Raw genomic sequence first — 20,631 nt, forward strand, 5'->3', positions numbered from 1 at the left:
AAGAAACCAAGGGAGCCCAGAAGCCTATACTAAGCAACTTTGATAAACACAGAAGAAAACAGCAGCCCAAACCTCCTGACTTTGGGCTGCTGGAGCAAAGAGGTATCTTGGGGTGGAGGCCATACAATGCAAGTTCTGAGCCCCTCTCCAGCATGACCCTTGCAGCAGTCACCCCTCGTAGTACCCATCCAGTTATACCACCAAATTGAGGTAGAGAGGGCACGAGGAAGAAGGAAGTCTCTTATTCAGCAATGAGTCTGGATGAATCAGGTCTCCTTTAGAAAACAAAACTGGAAGAAGGGGCCTGTGTCTAGACTTTTTTTACATCACCTTCTTCAGAAAGTTGGTTGGGAATAGAATGTAGAATGATTCAGGAACATAATAGGATAAAAGGCTACGAGGAGAAGGTTTTTCTAAAGAGCCAGGCACTCCTCCAGGTCAGCTTGTGCCCAGGTAATCAGAGTGTGTTGGCAGGGGAGAGGGAGGGTGGTAGGGAGACGGAGATAGAGATATGGAGAGACGGAGAAGATAGAAAGGCAGAGAGGAGACAGATGGTAGATGAGGTGCATGCTTGCTGTATGGAGCCAGAAAAGGAAGTCATCGCGCATCTGAATGTGTCATTGCCAAGTTCTGAGACCAAAAAGCCTGGGTCCCTGTCAAACACTGGGTTTTCTCATGACCCTGAAGTCCCCAAATAAACCAGCCAGCTTCCCCCACTTCTCTATCAGCTATTTCAGAGACCCTACCAGTAGAATCTTACCTTCAGCCCTTATTGCCAATGCTGTTTTTGTTATGGTAAGGAGAAAAATAACTCTCATGTTTCTGTAGGGATCGGCAATAAGTGGGTAAAGCTGAGCTGTAGAATGGCGAGAATTTGAGAAGGGACCCACACCTCCACCAATAGCTGCAATGGAAGTGAGGCCTTTACCTCCTAGAATTGGAATGGTGGGGTTCAAATAAAATAATGTATGTGAACTTGTTGAGCCGAGCCCTGTCCCTTGGAGCCACATAAATGCATTTGTTCTTTCTCTATGGTAAATTTTGTCCTTTGGGGAAGGGAGGAAGAGGGAGGAAGTCACTTTCATATTGAGCTTTTTGAGACTGTCCCAGCAGCTTCATCACCTACCATCCACTCCTACCATCCTAATCCAAGGCCTGTCCCCCTATCTACTCTTGCCTTCCAGAGTTTATTCTCCATACAGCAGCCAGAGTGATCTTTTTAAAAAACACAAATAGCATCTTGTCACTTCCCTCTTTAAAACCCTTCAAATGCCCCCATCACAGAGTAGACTTAAACCCTTTGCTATGGGTTATTAGGCCCTAACTTGTGTTGCATCCTCTGACTTCATCTCCTATCATTCTTACTGTGGTCCACTCTGCTGCAGCCACACTGACCTTTCTGTTTCTGAGCTCACCAGGCTGTTCCCTCCTCAGGGCTTTTATATTAGCTGTCCCCTTTGCCTAGAATACCGTCTGTTCTTGTCACTTGTCATAGAGGTCTTGTCTGATCACCCAAACTAAATGAGTGCCCCCATCATTCTATTTCATTTGCTTCAGAGCAAATGGTAATGATACCAGTTCAACTGATCTTGTCTATCATTTGTTGACTTGTTTGTTCCATTACTGAATCCCTAGTGCTAAGCAGAGCCTGGCACGTAGTCGACCTCTAATATTCGTTGGATAAATGATCGTTTCAAATCCTAACAACAATCTTGTGATGTCTGTGAGAAAACGGAGGTTCTGCCGGCTCAGGATGAGATTCCTGCTCTGTCTGAACGCGGGACTCGCTTTCCTTCCCAGGATACCTCGCTCCTTCCACCGCGAGCGCAGCTCCCCTTCGCTCCCATCTTTCTCTCACACTTAATCCCTTTCTCTGGGAATGTCAGGCCGTACTTCCAGTCCCTTCTCAGAGCCTGGTGCTGTGGCTCTCAAGCCCTCCCACATTTAGAGAACTCAAAAACGCTGCCCTTTTCCTGAAATGGACCCTCTGAGTACGCGCAACCCCTTCCCTAACCCCTGATCAGTGGCAGAAAGAGGACCCGCACCGTCTATGGTAAAATAGGGTGGTCTCCTTAGCCCACCGGCTTAGCGCCTTCACTCCGCCCCCCCTCCTTGGCTGGAGACCCTCAGGGCCGTGTAGGGGCCAGGAGGAGGTTCCAGGAGTCAAGGGCATTGAGGACATCCAGGCCCAAACGGGATGGGCCAACTGCGCGCAGCAGAACCTTTCTCCACCCTGCCCGCGTGTGCCCGCCGGTCGGCTTAGGCGGAGACACCCCACTTAACGTCCCTCCTGCTCCCGCCCTCTCCTCCCGGCCCTGTCTGCGAAAGCTTGCCTTCCTCCCCGCCCAAGTTCCGGCGCCGTTCTTGCGGGAGCGTTCCGCATCGCCCCGGGGGCCCCTACGCGAGGATCTCCGAAGCCATGGGCAGCGCCTGGCACTTCTGAGCTCGGGGGACGACAGCCTGCAGGTTTCCTCCAGTCAGGGACGGCGAAGGGCGGAAAGCGCAGGAGGAGGCAGTGTTAGGCCTTAGGCCGGGTCAGGAGAGACGCTCCCATCTTTCGCCATCCGGGGTGCGCGAGGTCCTCTCGGGACCCGGCCGGCGACCCGTAGCTCGGGCACGCGCCTGTCGCATCGCGCAGGAAGGAGGGGTCCGGCCTGAGGCCCGGGGCGGCGGCCGCCATGGAGATCCCCTCGGTCCAGGGCCGGCGCCTGGGACCTGGCGGGTGGCCCTGACCGCCTTCCTCCCTGCCCGGGCTGGGTCGCGGACGTGCCCTTCGCGGCACTCGGCCTCCTCTGCGTCTCCGCCTTCCCCGGGCCGCACTGCTGCCTGGGCGCGGCGGCGGCGACGGCGCCCTGTTGAATGGGCTGTGAGGGCCCAGGTTTGAAGCGCTGGCGAACGCGGCCTCCGGGGGCGCACGGCAGCAGCAGCGGTGGCGACCAAACGGGTGTTGGAGTTGGCGGCGGCCATGGAGGGCCTGGCTGGCTATGTATACAAGGCGGCCAGCGAGGGCAAGGTGCTGACTCTGGCCGCCTTGCTTCTCAACCGGTCTGAAAGCGACATCCGCTATCTGCTTGGCTATGTCAGCCAGCAGGGAGGGCAGCGCTCCACGCCCCTCATCATCGCAGCCCGCAATGGACACGCAAAGGTGGTACGCTTGCTCTTAGAACATTACCGGGTCCAGACTCAGCAGACTGGCACCGTCCGCTTCGACGGGTAGGTACATCGCAAGCCAGCCTCTATCCGACGCGCGCGGACTCGTTAATTCACGGGCCCTCCCCTCCCTCACCCTCTCTTCCCCTCTCTTCATGTAGGTACTCACTTCTCCCCTTTTTGTACCTCCTCCTGCCCCACTAATGCCCACTTCATCTTCCAGGGCTAATACTCCATCCCATGTTTTGCTGCCCGTCCTCATCAGCCCCTACCCCTCATTCCCTCTGTGGGAAGATAACCACACCCTCGGCCTTGAGATCTAATAGTCGTCTTCTCTACTAGATAGTCTGTGAACAAGCCATTTGGAGGAGGTGGCTGCCTTTCCAGGTTTTACTTTTAGTGGAACTGGTGGTGTAACTGATCAGAAATTAAGGAGGTCAGCGGTTACCATTGAAGAACTCCGAAAGAGTTAGCTGGGCATCCATTTTTACCCCCTTCAAGTGAGTGGTTCCGTAAAACCTTCAGTGGGCTGCTGGGCGTTAATGTCAAAATAAGCACCTAGAACCAGCAGCAGCTGCAGCCTCATGAGGGATTGTCACGCAGCCAGACATCTCAAGACATGATTCCGATTCCTCCACATTGCTCGGTGTAGATATAGTGGCTACAAAAATGGCATTGGACCTGATGTGGGAGATGATGCCATTCTTAAATTACATCTTATCCTGTGATGTTGTGGGGAAGCTTGATCATTTACTGTTAGTTGAGGTGGGAAGTTTAAAGATGCACGTCGTTATGCCTAAGATTTGCCCTTTGAGTTTAATTGTACGAATTTTTGGATATTTGACCAGAATTGTCAGGTTTGACATTATCCTCTTTTCTATGCTGGAGGATTATAACATGTTTTACAGATTACAACTGTATAACGATTTTGCTACATATGTTTTGGTTGACTTGTGCTAGTACATAAGCTATTTTAGCATTTTTTTTTCTTTTGAAGTCAGTAGGGTCTGAGCGTAAAAATATATATCTTTAGTTTTGGTGATTAGAAACTGCCTGGCTAAAACTCAACTGAAAAAGCATTTCTTCTTTAAGATGACTAGGGAAATGTTCTGTTTCGGTTGATTCTTTTTTAGGTTTAAACAATAAAAGCTTTTTCTTCTATTTTAGATGAGTGGAAAATATTCATAGCATTACGTCTTAATGAAATGGTAGCCCATGGCCAATGGCTTGTATCACGGGTATCACCATTATACACATTAAGGAGGTGTTTTTTTTCATGTTGACCAAAGATGGCAACCTGATTCATGTTTGCTTTTCCTTACTGGCTTCCATGTCTTCTCTGTAACTCCTTGCATTTCCACACCTAGAGAAGGAGTGAAGCACAGTGACCTCTGAACCTCCAGTACCATTCCACCTGTATAGGCACATGAAGTCATTGAGATATGAATTTCTGTAATAACAGCTGCTTGGGAATACTGCTGCTGAGGCAATGTGCATAAGGGAGAACAGTGGGGAGAAAAAAGAGTTAAGAATTTCGAAAGGTTTTGCTTATTGCCATCTATTTCAGTCATCAAAGAGATGTTTTGAGGTGGCAATTAAAAGAACCTGAAATGACTAGAAATGTAGCATTGAGCCTGTGTAGTGGCTTATCTTGCCCAATGTTCTGTACTGGCCAGAGAAATTAATGAGTTCGGTAAGTAAACATTTATTGAACACCTACTGCGTGCTAGGTTCTGTGGTAGGGATTGGATATGCAGAGATGAATAACATACCCTTCTGTCTTGGAGGATGTCAGTCTGGGTGGGGGGAGAGAAATTAATAACATAAATGAGTATTTACAGATGCCATGCCATTTAGGGTTGTAGAAATCATTTGGACTACTGAGGGAAAACAGGGAAAGGAAGTGCTCAGTTTTATCCGGGGGGAATCTAGAAAGGCTTCACAGAGGAGGTGATGTTCGAGCTGTGTTTTAAAGAATAGTAGTAGGACATGAAGAAGAGGGGCAGCAGCTTGGTGCTCTTGCAGTGACTAGTGTTTCGGTGCTGTTGCAAGAAGGGATTCAAGTTGGAGCAATTAAGAAAGAGATTGTGGGAGACTGGAGAGAGCTGGAGACCAGATTTTGATGATCCCTGTATAAAGTACTAAGAGTCAGACTGGTTTAAACTGCAATCTCAAATGTTTCCATCATTTAAGATTTCATTTCCTTGATTCTGTATATCAGTTTAGCTTATGGATTATTACAATTATGAATTTATTAGCTGCTATGTAAAAATAGTTTAGTCTTTATTTATTAAATGCTTGTGATGGGCCTAGCCTGTGTCATGTCCTGGAGGAAATGTAAGGTACAGGAAATCTAAGGTTTCTACTTTCGAGAAGCTTACAAATTAATTAATAAAAGAGATATTGAAGTTCCTGGTACTCTGTGCATTCACACCTTCTGTGAGATTATTTTGCAGTTTATCCCAGTCATTTTAGCATTTTAGAACCAAAAAAGAGTGTGATGATTTCACTTTGCATTTGTTTCAGACATTGTGATAATGTTAGCCTGAGTACATTAACAGAAAGCTGACTTGACCCTTGGGGGCTGACCTTTGAAAAGTACACAGCCAGCACTTGAGACACATGGCCATATAGGGATTAACAGCTGTGTGCTGAAGTAGATTAGTGTTTCTAATTTTTAGTCATTCACGTGCTAGCTTCATAATTTTTGGCTAAATTGTTCACTAACTATCCTGCTGTTTACTTAATAACTATCTTTTAAGTTGTCTGTTATTTGCTTGATAGTTGTCTTTAGAGTGTTTTACTTCTTAGCTTCATCCTGTGTAATTATGGGTTTGCTGCGTGTTTTGTGTGTGTGCGTGAGAGAGACATACATTAAAATAAATATTACAAAAGTTTTAAAAAGTCTGTTCTACCTAAAAACTTCTATAATACCTTAGGAAACTAAAGTGGATTCATGATAGCGCCTCGAGGGGAAAGGGACCACGCACCTAGATTAAGCCATTGATATTTGAGTTCTTGTTCACTTTTTTTTTTTTTTTTTGAGACGGAGTCTCGCTCTGTCGCCCGGGCTGGAGTGCAGTGGCGCGATCTCGGCTCACTGCAAGCTCTGCCTCCTGGGTTCATGGCATTCTCCTGCCGCAGCCTCCCGAGTAGCTGGTACTACAGGTGCCCGCAACCACGCCTGGCTATTTTTTGTATTTTTAGTAGAGACGGGGTTTCACCGTGTTAGCCAGGATGGTCTCCATCTTCTGACCTCGTGATCCGCACGCCTCAGCCTCCCGAAGTGCTGGGATTACAGGCGTGAGCCACCGTGCGCGCCTCTTGTTCACATTTTTAGGAGTAACATTTGAGATTATTTTACTTGTGGCTTGACATGTGAATACCATGTTGATATAGATGAGTGAACAAGAAGAAAAGTCACATGAGTGGGAATGAAAGAAGATCCCTTAGTTGAATAGTGGGAAGCTGTTAAGGATGTTATAAAAAGGGAACAGAACAAGGGGGAGGTGTCATGTGACCATGGAACATTGTGCTGGCCTGAGTTCTGAGGGTCTGACTGCTCTCTGCCAGAGTTTGTGGAGACCACCTGTCCTTGAAGGGGTTTGCTGATATGGATGGGGAGAATAGGACCTCCGAGAATTTTGAGGCTTTTTGTTGAGTGTTGTTACTTTTAAAGTCAGTGCTAGTACTAATACTTCTGATAAATGTTGAGGTAGAGGAAAGGCATGAGGGACTTGCCAGTATTTGACTTCGTTTAGAAAGTCATTGGCAATATATATTTCAAGGAATTATATTTCATGTAATACATGATTTTTAAGGACTTCGGTTAAAATAAAGTGTGGATCATTTATATTTAATGAATTTTTATTTCCCTTTCAAATGCTTGAACCAGGCATTTCTATTTCAGATTGAATCAGGTAATAGATGAGCTCAGCCTTGTGATCAGAAATGTTATCTCTTATTGTGAAAAGTTTCCATCATCTGATGGATACTATTTGTTTGAAAAGGTGAATATCAGATTATAGTTTCTTGATTTGAAGATGAATACATAATAGAGAACTTGCATTGTAATTTTGGACTGGGCCTAGAAAGATCATTGCTTTATAGTGCTTCTCCTTTAGGAACTTAGTAAATACTGCATTAATTTTATTTTATCTTTAATTTCTGTTAAATGTATTTGGTATTTTGTTTTGAGGCAGTATAGTCTTACAATTTTAGCTAGATTTTATAGATGGAGGAATGTCATAAATGTTAGTATTATAATTCTCTTTAATCTGTTTAATATTTTGATTTAGATGTAGAAATTCTAAATTTACCAAGGCTAATGTTTCTGAAGGACCAGTCTTGTGAAACATTCTGCATTGAATTCTTTTGTCATAGAATATTTTTAAAATTTTTAATTGCCTCAATAGAAATAGGTAATTGGAACTTTTTTGAGGCTCCTGTCAAATGACTGTAGCTCAAGGGAAAAAATGGAAATTATTAGACTATACCAGGAAAAATATTAAACTGACCAAGTAGTTTCCATTATAAAAACCAAGTGAATACTTGTAATTTAATCTTTACTCTTACATCATAGATTCTGAGATGTTTGAGATCAGAAAAATATTTTAATCACTTTTTGTCTCTTTTCATCTCTAAAATGAGGGTAATGCTTTTCTTATAGGATTATTGCTGGGGTTAAAGATAATGTGATTGCCTATTTTAATCTAACATTTCTTGAGTTTGAAGTAGTTTAGATTCCTGTTCCTGGCATATAATAATTATATGTTTTAAAAACCAGGCCAGTTGCAGTGGCTCACACCTGTAATCCCAGCACTTTGGGAGGCCTAGGTGGGGAGATCATTTGAGTTCAGGAATTTGAGACCATCTTGGGCAACATAGTGAGACCTCATCTCTACCAAAAAAAAAAAAAAAGGTAGTATGCAGTCTCAGCTACTCAGGAGGCTGAGGTGAGTGGATCCCTTGAGCCTGGGAGATCTAGGCGGCAGTGAGCAGTGGTCGTGCCACTGCCATAAGCAGTGATTGTGCCACTGTACTTAGCCTGTGCAACAGAGCAAGACCCTGTTTCAAAACAAAAGAAAACAAATCCAGTGCAAGGAAACATTGTAACTATGTAATTGTCACTATGTATTAACTTTGTATTTTTTGATTATATTAATCAGTTTGGAAATGTTCTTTAAATTGAAACAAATGTTTGAACAATGATGTGTACTATGTTTCCTTACGTTTGATGCATTTTATGGTATGCCAAGTACTTTTGTATTTTTAATCTCATGTAAACTTTTTTTTTTTTTTTTTGAGATGGAGTCTCACTCTTGTTGCCCAGGCTAAAGTGCAATGGCGCAATCTTGGCTCACTGCAACCTCTGCCTCCTGGGTTCAAGCAATTCTCCTGCCTCAGCCTCCCGAGTAGCTGGGATTACAGACATGCGCCACCACACCTGGCTAATTTTGTATTTTTAGTAGAGACGGGGTTTCTCCGTGTTGGTCAGGCTGGTCTTGAACTCCCGACCTCAGGTGATTCGCCCGCCTCGGCCTCCCAAAGTGCTGGGATTACAGGCGTGAGCCACTGTGCCCAGCCCTCATGTAAACTTTTTAGTTATTTATCTGTATAATAGTTAATATTATAACTATAATATAATAGTATAATAGGGCATAATAATAGTAGCTACCTCACAGGATTATTGTGAAGATTAAGTGAGATATTTTGCATATTCAGCAGTGAATACAGTGCTTGGCACTGTATTTGGTATAAATTACCAAAGTAATTTGGTATGAATTACTTGAATTGAAATTACTTGAAATTGAAATTACTTGAAATGAAAGTATTTGGTATAAATTACTTGTATTCATTTAAACTGTTTTTCTTTGAAGTCATTTGTGCCTGTTTTTGTTTTTAATTATATCTGTTTTTTTAGTGGAGGTATATCATATCTAGTAAAGTACATGAATCTTGTGTACAATACTGTACGATGAATTTTTAATATGTTTACATCCATCTAGTCACTTTCTAGATCAATGTGTAGAACACTTTATCACTCTAAAAGTTTCCCTTGTGCCCCTTCTCAGTTTCCTCCCTTTCCTTCCCAGAGGTAATGATTATTTTGACTTCTGATAGGGTTTGGCTATGTCCCACCCAAATCTTATCTTGAATTCCCACGTGTTGTGGGAGGGACCTGGTGGGAGGTAATTGAATCATGGGGGCAGGTCTTTCCCGTGCTGTTCTCCTGATAGTAAGTCTCACGGAATCTGATGGTTATAAGGGGGAGATTCCCTGCACAAGCTCTCTTTGCCTGCTGCCATCCACGTAAGATGTGACTTGCTGCTCCTTGCCTTCTGCCATGATTGTGAAGCCTCCCCAGCCATGTGGAACTGTAAGTCCAGTAAACCTTTTTCTTTTGTAAGTTGCCCAATTTCGAGTATGCCTTTATCAGCAGCGTGAAAATGGACTAATACAACTTCTGTCACCACAGATTAGTTTTGCCTGTACTTGAACTTCCTATAAGCAGAATTATGTAGTACGTACTCTTTTTGTCTGGCTTTTTTCGCTTAACACAGTGTCTTTGAGATTCATCCATGTACTTGCATGTATCAGGAGTTTCATTTTTTAATGATGTGTGGTATTCCATTGCATAAATATACTACAGTTTATCCATTTCCTATTAATTAATATTTTGGTTGTTTCCCGTGTTTGACTGTTATGAATAAAACTGCAGTGAACATTTGTGTATGTTGTTTGTTGGACATTTGCATTTAGTTGTCTGGTATATATCAAGGAGTGGAATTGCTGGGTCATCAGGTAGGTGTATGTTTAACTAACAGATACTGCCAAATAATTTCCCCAAAGTTCAACAACCAAATTACATTCCTACTTGCAGTTTCCACCAGCAATGAGAATGTCAGTTGCCACATCTTGCTCAACACTTATTATTGCCCTGTCAGTCTTGTTAAATTTAGCTATTCTGCTGGGTGTGTATATTGGTAAACTGGTTTTAATTTGCATTTCCCTGTTAAGTAATTATCTTGAGCATCTTTTCATATGCTTATTGGCCATTTGGATATCTTTTGTGAAGTATACTTGTTCAGTCTTTTTTTTTTTCTTAAATTGAGTGGAGACAGGATCTTGCTGTGTCGTGCAGGCTGGTCTTGAACTCTTGGGTTCAAACAGTCCTCTTCTTAGCCCCCTGCAGTGCTGGGATTACAGGTGTGAACCACTGCACCTGGCCACTTAATCGCTTTGTTTATAATGTTTTTTGATGAATGGAAGTTCTAGTTTTAATGAAATCCAATAAATACTTTCTTTTCCTTTAACGGTTAATGCTTTTTTTTGGTATTCTGTTCAAGAAATTGTGATCAACACTAAATTCAATAAGATAGTCTATGGCTTTTTTTTTTATTTTGAGAAGCTTTTCACACTACAGGTCTATACTGCGTCTCTAATTTTTGTATGTACTGTGAGGTAGGAATCAAGGTTAATTATTTTCCATATAGATTATCTTGTTGCTCCAGAACTATTTATTAAAAAGACCATGTTTTCTACCTGAATTTCACTGGAGCCTTTGTCAGAAATCAAGGGATTCTGTATGTGTGAATCTATTTCTGGAGTTTTTTTTTTTTTTTTTTTTTTTGTCTGTTGATAATATTATTCTGTCCCCATGCCAGCACTTATTTTAATTACTGTAGTTTGTCCTCTAACTATTTTTCTTGAAGATTATCTTGGTTGTTTGCATTTCCATATTCTTTTTAGAATTGGCCTGTCAGTTCTTTCTTTCTCTCTTTCCCTTCCTCCCTTTCCTTCCTCTCCTTCCCATTTTAGAGAGAGGGTCTCGCACTGTTGCTCAGGCTAGAGTGCAGTGGCCTGATCATGGCTCATTGTAGCCTCGACCTCTTGGATTCACATACACACACACACACACACACACATATACCACACAACCTGCTAGGATTTTCATTTGGTTGATATCGAATCTATAGATCATTTTGGGGGAGAATTAACATCTTAACATTATAGAGTCTTCTGGATCATGAACATGGAATATTTTCCCATTTATTTAGATTTACTTATCTCAGGAGTGTTTTGTAGTTTTCAGTGTAGAAGTCTTGTGCATTTTTCATTAGATCTATTACTATTTATTGGTATTTTCTGATGCTGTTGCAAGTGGTATTTTTTGACAATAAATAAATGTTTATTGAACTTTACATAATCATGACAATAAAAACATAATAAGTGAACTTTAATTAAACTGAATTGTTTGCAAAACATATAGTTGGCATCACTGATGTAGTGTCTTATTTTCTTGATTCATTCTTTTTTTTTTTTGAGATGGAGTTTTGCTCTTGTCACCCAGGCTGGAGTGCAGTGGTGCAATCTCAGCTCACTGCAACCTCCGCCTCCTGGGTTCAAGTGATTCTCCTGCCTCAGCCTCCTGAGTAGCTGGGATTATAAGCATGTGCCACCACTCCTGGCTAATTTTTGTATTATTAGTAGAGACGGGGTTTCACCATGTTGGCCAGGTTGGTCTCGAACTCCTGACCTCTGGTGATCCACCTGCTTTGGCCTCCCAAAGTGCTGGGATTACAGGCATGAGCCACCGCACCCGGCCTGATTCATTCCTTAGTTAAAATCAATTAACAAATGCATTTTTAAAAATAAAAAATTAAAAAATAATTTTAGGGGGCTTCTGATCTTTTTTGAGGTATATCTTACATGCAGTAAAATGCAGAGATCTTAAGTATGCAGTTTGGTGAGTTTTTTCCCTAAATATCCATGTGGCTGCCACCCAGATGAAAATATAGGACATTTCCCGTACCTTCAAGTCTTTTCCCAGCCAGTCCTAGCCTCTTCTGTGAAGGTAACCACTGTTACTGAGAGGGCTTTTGTTTATAAACATTTTGTGTCATTATTTGAAACTGAAGAAGTAATTGCTTAAATTATTATAAAATGAGTATTTTCAGTAGAAGTGATAAAGGGTATTGTTTTTTGTGGTGATGTTAACTGGGGTTAAACCATATTTATATGTCTTAGTCTGTTCTGCGGTGTTATAACAAAATACCTGACGCTAATTTATGAACAGAAATTTATTTCTCATATTTCTGGAGGCTGGAATGTTCAAGATCAAGGTGCCAATAGGTTCAGTTGTCTGGTGAGGGCCGCATCCTCCAGAGGGGAGGAATGCTGTGTCCTCACATGGTGGAAGGTGAAAAGGCAAGCCAGCGGAATGTTGCTAATGCCTCTTTATTTTTTATTTATTTATTTATTTATTTTGAGATGAAATTTTGCTCTGTTTCCCAGGCTGAGTGCAGTGGCACGATGTCAGCTCACGGCAACCTCTGCCTCCCAGGTTCAAGCGATTCTCTTGCCTCAGGCTCCTGAGTATCTGGGATTATAGGCGTATGCCACCATGCCTGGCTAATTTCTGTATTTTTGGTAGAGATGGGGTTTCACCATGTTGGCCAGGCTCATCTTGAACTCCTGACCTCAAGTGATCTGCCCACTTCAGCCTCCCAAAGTACTGGGATTATAGGCGTGAGCCACCACGCCAGGCCTAACGCCTCTTGTGTGTGGTCCTTAATCTCATTCACAAGTGGAGGAGCCCTCATGACCTAATCACCTCTTCAAGACATCACCTCTTAATGCTATTCATGTTTGGCAACACCTGAACTTTGGTGGGAACACATTCAAACTATAGCACCAGGAGCATTATTCTCTTTTCCACTTCATGGGGGATATAATTTGACCAGTGTTATAAGGTTGTATAGTGAGAAGCTCACTAGTGTGGTTTTTGGTATGTATATTTAATTGCTCTAGTGAATATTCCTTTGATCAACCTTTCTTCTTAACACTTCCAAGTGTACTTACTGCTTCTAGCACAGTAGACTATCTCCAGCAAAAATCTACTTACCAGGTCTTTTGGTTAGTGGTAAGAAATTTAGAAATTAAGGTTGGGGAAAAATTGACAGTAGAAAGGTGGGAAAGATCAGACTCTAGCAATAGTCTAATTTTGTACGTTAAGTAGAGAATCTAGCACATATCAGATGTTGAGTAAGTAAGTGATAAATATGAAGCCACAAGTCCAGTCATGTCAGAGAAGATAACTGCTTGGTTTTCCAAAAGTGCTAATTATTTCCTGCTGTTAGTATTTTTTTCCTATAGTGGTTGATTGAGGAACACACGGACAAGCAGTATATGCACACACATATACATATACATTTTTAAAACTTTTAAATTGGAGCATAACGTAACTTAGAGAAAAATGCACTAATTATAAATATATACAAATTTCACAAAGTGAACATATTTGTTTACTAGAGTCCCCTTTGTGCTTTCTCCCATTCACTACCTCTCCTCAAAAGTAACCAGTATCCTCACTTCTAACACTGCAGATAGGTATGTAAATGTAATAATATAATATGTGCTGTGTTCATCTGACTTCTTTTTCTCAGCATCAGGTTTATGTTATCTGTTCATACTGTGTATGGAGCAGTAATTATTTCATTCTCATTGCTGTAGTATAGTACTCAATTAGCTTAGGGGAAACTTACTTGCTTTATTTTTTTCTTCTTAAAGCAGTGTCTAACACAGCTTTAATGTAGGGTTGGGGTGGCTTTCATAATTGTCAGAAACTGCTTGCTACCTGGAGGCTACTGGGAAGGAGGAACATGCTGTTCTCCTAGGAACCAGTGAATCAACTTGGTGGTGAAGAAGCTACCTCCACACATTTCCTCTGTGCCTTCTGAAATGTATTTACTTTTGCTAGTAGAAAGTTGGTGATTTTTCAGGTTTGTTTTTTAGGGTTGTATACTCTAGTAGTAACAGTAATAGTTAGCATATATTGAGTTTTATATTAGGTACAAGTACTATGCAAAGTGCTTTCCTTAAATTACCTGTTTTTATTTTCATGAGAACTGATGTTTTATTAACGTTCTGGAGAGTGAGGTCTTGGTCAGTAAGAGTGAATACATCCCTTAAACATATGTTCGGCTGTGGCTTCCGTTATCTAACTGCTTATTCTTTTCATGTGTAGGTATGTCATTGATGGTGCCACTGCTCTTTGGTGTGCAGCTGGAGCAGGACATTTTGAAGTTGTTAAACTTCTAGTCAGCCATGGAGCCAACGTGAACCATACCACAGTAACTAATTCAACCCCCCTGCGGGCAGCATGCTTTGATGGCAGACTGGACATTGTGAAATACTTGGTTGAAAATAATGCCAACATCAGCATTGCCAACAAATATGACAACACTTGCCTAATGATTGCGGCATATAAGGGACACACTGATGTGGTCAGATACCTTTTAGAACAACGTGCTGATCCCAATGCCAAAGCACATTGTGGAGCCACAGCATTGCACTTTGCAGCTGAAGCTGGGCACATAGATATTGTGAAAGAGCTGATAAAATGGCGTGCTGCTATAGTAGTGAATGGCCATGGGATGACGCCATTGAAAGTAGCTGCCGAAAGCTGTAAAGCTGATGTTGTTGAACTGTTACTCTCTCATGCTGATTGCGACCGAAGAAGTCGGATTGAAGCTTTGGAACTCTTGGGTGCCTCCTTTGCAAATGACCGTGAGAACTATGACATCATAAAGACATACCACTATCTATATTTAGCCATGTTAGAGAGGTTTCAAGATGGTGATAACATTCTCGAAAAAGAGGTTCTTCCACCAATCCATGCTTATGGGAATAGAACTGAATGTAGAAATCCTCAGGAACTGGAGTCCATTCGGCAAGACAGAGATGCTCTTCATATGGAAGGCCTTATAGTTCGGGAACGGATTTTAGGTGCTGACAATATTGATGTTTCTCATCCCATCATTTACAGGGGAGCTGTTTATGCAGATAATATGGAATTTGAGCAGTGTATCAAGTTGTGGCTTCACGCCCTGCACCTCAGACAGAAAGGTAACAGGAACACCCACAAGGATCTTCTTCGATTTGCTCAAGTTTTCTCACAAATGATACATTTGAATGAAACTGTGAAGGCCCCAGACATAGAATGTGTTTTGAGATGCAGTGTTTTAGAAATAGAACAAAGCATGAACAGAGTGAAAAATATTTCAGATGCTGATGTCCACAATGCTATGGACAATTATGAATGTAATCTCTATACCTTTCTGTATTTAGTGTGCATCTCTACCAAAACACAGTGCAGCGAAGAAGATCAGTGCAAAATTAACAAGCAGATCTACAACCTGATTCACCTTGATCCCAGAACTCGTGAAGGTTTCACCTTGCTGCATCTGGCTGTCAACTCCAATACTCCAGTTGATGATTTCCACACCAATGACGTCTGCAGCTTTCCAAATGCACTTGTCACAAAGCTCCTGCTGGACTGTGGCGCTGAGGTGAATGCTGTGGACAATGAGGGAAACAGTGCCCTTCATATTATCGTTCAGTACAACAGGCCCATCAGTGATTTTTTGACCTTGCACTCCATCATCATTAGCCTAGTTGAAGCCGGAGCTCACACTGACATGACGAATAAACAGAATAAGACTCCGCTAGACAAAAGTACAACTGGGGTATCTGAAATACTGCTTAAAACTCAAATGAAGATGAGTCTCAAGTGCCTGGCTGCCCGAGCAGTTCGGGCTAATGACATTAACTATCAAGACCAGATCCCCAGAACTCTTGAAGAGTTTGTTGGATTTCATTAAGTGACTGGATATGTAAAGTCGTCTAATGTGGTGCTAAAAAGTAAAGGACTTTAATCACAGACAGTAGAATTATGTGTTCATAAATTCTGCTTTTCTTTCCACTACCCTTCCTCCCATCCCATCCTTCCTTAGTTCCGTATTTGTTTTTCTTGCCTCATGGTAATTGATTTCAGACAGACTTTAAACAAAGCCACATTGTTTTGGTGTAACTGTAAGGTGTTTGGATATTGGTCACCTATTTGTCTTTCTTTTTTTTTAAAGGAACAGATATAAAATGTTTTGTTTATGTAACAAGGGACATTTATAATTTCAAGTTGATAATGTTTTAAACAGCTGCTTACAAAAGTATTTCTGTTAAGCCTATGTCAGCATGTTATCCATGCAGCAGTTTTGAGGATTTTACGAAGAAAAAGAGCTAAAAAGGAACATTAAAAGGAATGGGATATCCAGGTGTTCTGCACATGCCAAACTGCTGTAGATAGTTTACACTCTTCCATTATTTATACGGAGTGATGCAGCACATTTTAGCATTCAGGAGGATTTTTAAAAAATAGCTGCAGATTAATCTGGAAAACGTGCTAATTTAATAATAGTTACAAATTTATAAAGTTAAATCCATTTGAAATTGTTGCATTATGCTGGGTAGTATATACAAAATGGTTATCATCTTACACCAACTTTTCAGAGAATCTTGATGGACTCTGCCTTTAGGCTTGAATTCTTCAAAGTCTATTTTAATGAAATTTATCTAAATTGCAGCAGTCTATTTGATTCAGCTCATAGACATGTAAAAATTATGAATGCTGTTTTCTTATGAAACAAATTGTCACAGTGTAGTTATACATTCTATTTTTGTCCCCTTTTCCCCTTTTCCTCCTGTATCTTTTAAAATTTGGAAACTACTTTTCCAGAAGGCATTATTTATGCCTCCCTAATAAGGTATTTTATTTATGACAGATGAAAAGGAACCAGGATATTTTTGCATTTTTTCGCTTTCTTAGTCTGTGACAAGAAGTAGAAATATCACTAGTGTGGTATAGGAACTTATGTGTTTTTTATGATGAAAATAATTCTCAATGCCACTTGAAAGGTAATTGTGTCTGAGAGCTGCAGATTTTTCAACCACAAAATGTCACTTATTCCTACAGGCTATACAGAGGTCTTTATGGTTTTTTTGTTTTGTTTTGTTTTAATGGCAACATTGTAACTGTCAAACTAAAAGGGTATTCTGTGATTATCTTTTAAGCATTACAGAAATTCAAGTGAAAGTTATATGCTTATTTCTATTGATGTTAAAAATGATAATGAAAGCAAAATTAGCTGTATCTGTAATTTTCTCTCTAGTGCCAAATGAATGCCTTAGCTACTCATAGTGCATGGTACTGTAAGTAAAGACCTGTAGCTTTTTTTTTTTCTTTAATGAAAAGCATTATAATGATGTAGCAGCATCAGATATAAACTTAAAAAAAGGTTTCAATTAACATTTTATATATGGATAATGCTTTGTAAAGTATAAGAGAAAGGTTGCAGTTGGATCAGTATAAAACAATGACCAAGCCAAAATCAACACCTAGGGCCTTAAATAAAATAGAGATACCCCACAAAATGAAATATTTTGAAGGATGGGAGGGGACAGAAGGGGAGACTATCCCCCAAGGATGCAAGATACTTTTTACAGTTGCTATCATTATACTTTGTCTTCTTGCTTCAGTTAGGAAGATTTTGATGGTAAATTCTGTCATGGTAATAGATATCTATTTTCCTAACCTGAGATTTTACAAGGAAGGTTTTTAGGTTGGCTTAAACAGAGGTATTTATTTGAGTGAGCCCTAATTTGAAAATTACCAGACTTGATCCTCCTAGTATGAATCAAGGAAATACTGTACCTTGCTCTTAGCAACTCTCAGTGGCCTGAAAGAGAAAATGCACTTCTTCAAGGTGAGTGAATCATGCTTTTTCCACAGTTCAGATCAGACCCTTTATTTTTCAAACTACAAGGCCTGCTTATTGGACAGTCTAAGGAATAGCTTTGATACTTGGTATTCAGTTGGTTCCATTATTAATGTATATTATTTTTATTTAAACATCAAAACTTAAAATATCAGATAATGTTGCATGTTTTAAAAACACATTTCATCCCTTTGGCTACCCAGGACCAGCACTATTTAAGACACTGCTTATTTATAAAATGAGGATAATGATTATATGTACATATTCAGACATCAAAATTTAATGACATTCTATTTTGAGAAGGGAAGACAATGCTGAAGAAAGTAAAACTGTTGATTGAAATGCTGACAGGTTGGAGAACGAATTTGAAGACAGTGGAATAAACTATGAACTATGCTAATGGTAATTAGATTTTTTTTTTGTTTGTTTAGTATAGTGGTAAATCGTGTAGTATCTTGCTGAGAATCTAATTCTATCTTGTAAAATCAATCCAAATGTGTATTGTGAAACATCTGTATAAAATCATTTTTGAAATAAGTGATCTACATGCCTGTTTTTTTAAAATGTTTTTGGTAGAATTGTTTGAAAATATGTTTAGCCAGACCCTTCCCCAACTTAATTTTTTTTAAAAAAAGGAAAATAGGTAAGGAAATGATAGTTTTATATCTCAGCCCTCTGTGAACTCTAGGCTGTCTCCATTTTGCAGCCACTTTGGTCATTTGATGTTTACTATTGGTATACTTATGCTTTGAATTGTAACTCTTCATTGATGGTATTACAGATTCAACCAAAACTTCTCTGTCCTGTTCAGTAATTGTTATATAAATCTGGATGAGCTAGGGAGGCCCGGGTGGATGTTTTCATTCGCAAATCATGAGAAACTTAAGTGGGTTTTATGCACTTGATAGAGTTGGCAAAATTCAACTATTGAGTTTAAGTTAACTATTTAACTCAAGGAATAGGTGGCAAACCCATCCCCTCAATTGATAAAGAAGGGGGAACATTTTTACATTAGAACTGACACTGACAACATAGCTTTTTCAGTCCACCCTGGTTGCTCTAGTAGCCCACAGCCCAATCATGTTAAGGTTCTTTGCTGTGGGAATTTTAAATAAACCAAACCCCAAAGCAGACCATCTGTAAGCTTTGGTCTGCTTGTTTCTGAGAAGGGTTTTATTTCATTATACTAATAGTGGACTAATAATTGGTAATTGTGAGAACTTAGGTATGATAGCATTGTTTGAAGTAAAATATGATCTGGGGGCAGCACCTTTTTAAATACCAACTCTGTTTGACAAATGTTTTGAAAATTAAAATTTCAAGTGAGCAACACCCTGTTAAGAGTTTCCACTATAGTTGAGGCAGCTACTTTATGAATAAGACCACTTTGGGTTATTCGAGCAGAAGCATTTGTTTTTTTTTGGAATGAGGTGGGATGAGGAGTGAGTTGCCAGACCTTTGATTACAGTTTGCTGGTTTAGAAACAGCCAGTGGCTGAATTAGTGAATAGATGAATGAAAGTATAAAGGACTTGTTTTTTTATGGTAGATTTTCTGTAAGAATCTTTAATGTTCCTTTTCAGATTAGTCAGATGTGTTGATGCACACATGACTATTCTGTTTTTCTCACTGACTATAACATTAAAAAGGGGTTAAAGAAAACAAAACTCTGCCTTTTGTGCTATGAAATATTTTTAGTCCAGAGGTTTTAAGCTATGTGTCCATTCCTACTCTGAAAATGCATAGCTTTGTTCTGGATGTTATCTCTTGAAAGCAGAAAACTCCTATGTGTTTATCACATTGCAGGGCTTTCTTATGTATTTCTGGCAGACTTGCCCAAATCTTTAGATGGGCTGGGTTGTACAGCATGCCCTCCCCCAAATATGGGATCTGAAATAAATACTACACTATTGATAGTGGAGATATATTAATTTTTAAAACTGTAAAGTAAATGTGGTCTCTAGTCTAGGTTTGTGGTGTGTACCTTTGTGTTAATGTGTAGGGAAGAGACAGTGACTTGATGGTTATGGGGAGTGTATCTTGATGTGTGTATAGGGATAAGTATTGCTAAATTATTAACAGCTTTTATTCAGGGTGAGTCATGTGATGAATGGCCTAATCAGAAAAATGAAGGAGCAAAGATGCAAGCTTGCCAAATGATGAAACGAACAAGATTTTGTATCTATTTTTTATCAGGTGTTGTAAAATTTGTGCATGGCTTTTTGTTGTTGTTGCTTAGTAACTGGTAGAGAAGAAAAGATGAGGAAAGAAACTCAGCTTTCCTCACCAGTCTTTTCAGAGGTACACAGTTGGGGAGTAAAATCTGACTGGCCTAATCGATGGAAAAGACCCTGTCCTTTTCACCCCATCCTGCAATCCTCCGTGCAGAGGAACTACATTGTTGTATTCTAGTAATTCACTGTGATTTATAACAAACCGGTGATGTCATTCTATTGTGCACTTTTGTCAAACCATTTATGTGACTTTAATAAACATAGTAAACTTGCCGACTGCACCAGAGGTCCATTAGTGATTTATATATTGCATGACATTTTCTATTTGAGTTTGACATGTAGAGTCATTTTTAGTTTCATGGCAATTGACAGTCCTAATAACTCAGCTAATTTGAAACTAACAATCTTGCTGTGTAAAAGGAAAAAATGGTGTTTGTGTTCAGTAAATGTTTGAAAAAAACTACTTTGAGGTTTGTGTCTTTATTATTCAGTGTGCCTTAGTTGCGATGTTCTTTTGTTGAGTGCCTTAAAGTTGTCAAAGTTATATATGTGCATGGGAAAAAATTCACATAGTAAAGAAAAATTCAAATATATATTTTAAAAGTTCCCTTTTCATCTCTCCCCGCCTCCCAT

The 20,631-nt window shown here is 40.3% G+C and overlaps 2 protein-coding genes across 2 annotated transcripts in view; one reads left to right on the plus strand and one right to left on the minus strand.

Moving 5' to 3' along the window:
• The first annotated feature begins 351 nt into the window (after positions 1–351).
• FEM1B (fem-1 homolog B) lies at positions 352–20,279 on the plus strand. The gene is made up of 2 exons (XM_002825594.6): positions 352–3,213; positions 14,180–20,279. The coding sequence occupies exons 1-2, from the start codon at positions 2,966–2,968 to the stop codon at positions 15,813–15,815; spliced, it is 1,884 nt and encodes a 627-aa protein (XP_002825640.1). The 5' UTR covers positions 352–2,965; the 3' UTR covers positions 15,816–20,279.
• Positions 14,727–20,631, minus strand: part of ITGA11 (integrin subunit alpha 11) — a 149,931-nt gene continuing 144,026 nt past the window's right edge. Inside the window, exon 30 of the mRNA XM_024232325.3 lies at positions 14,727–15,510. Within this exon, the coding sequence (XP_024088093.2) occupies positions 15,472–15,510 (39 nt within the window). The 3' untranslated portion in view covers positions 14,727–15,471. The remainder of the gene's footprint in view (positions 15,511–20,631) is intronic.

The sequence above is a fragment of the Pongo abelii genome, chromosome 16 (genome assembly GCF_028885655.2).
Source record: "Pongo abelii isolate AG06213 chromosome 16, NHGRI_mPonAbe1-v2.0_pri, whole genome shotgun sequence".
Taxonomy (NCBI): domain Eukaryota; kingdom Metazoa; phylum Chordata; class Mammalia; order Primates; family Hominidae; genus Pongo; species Pongo abelii.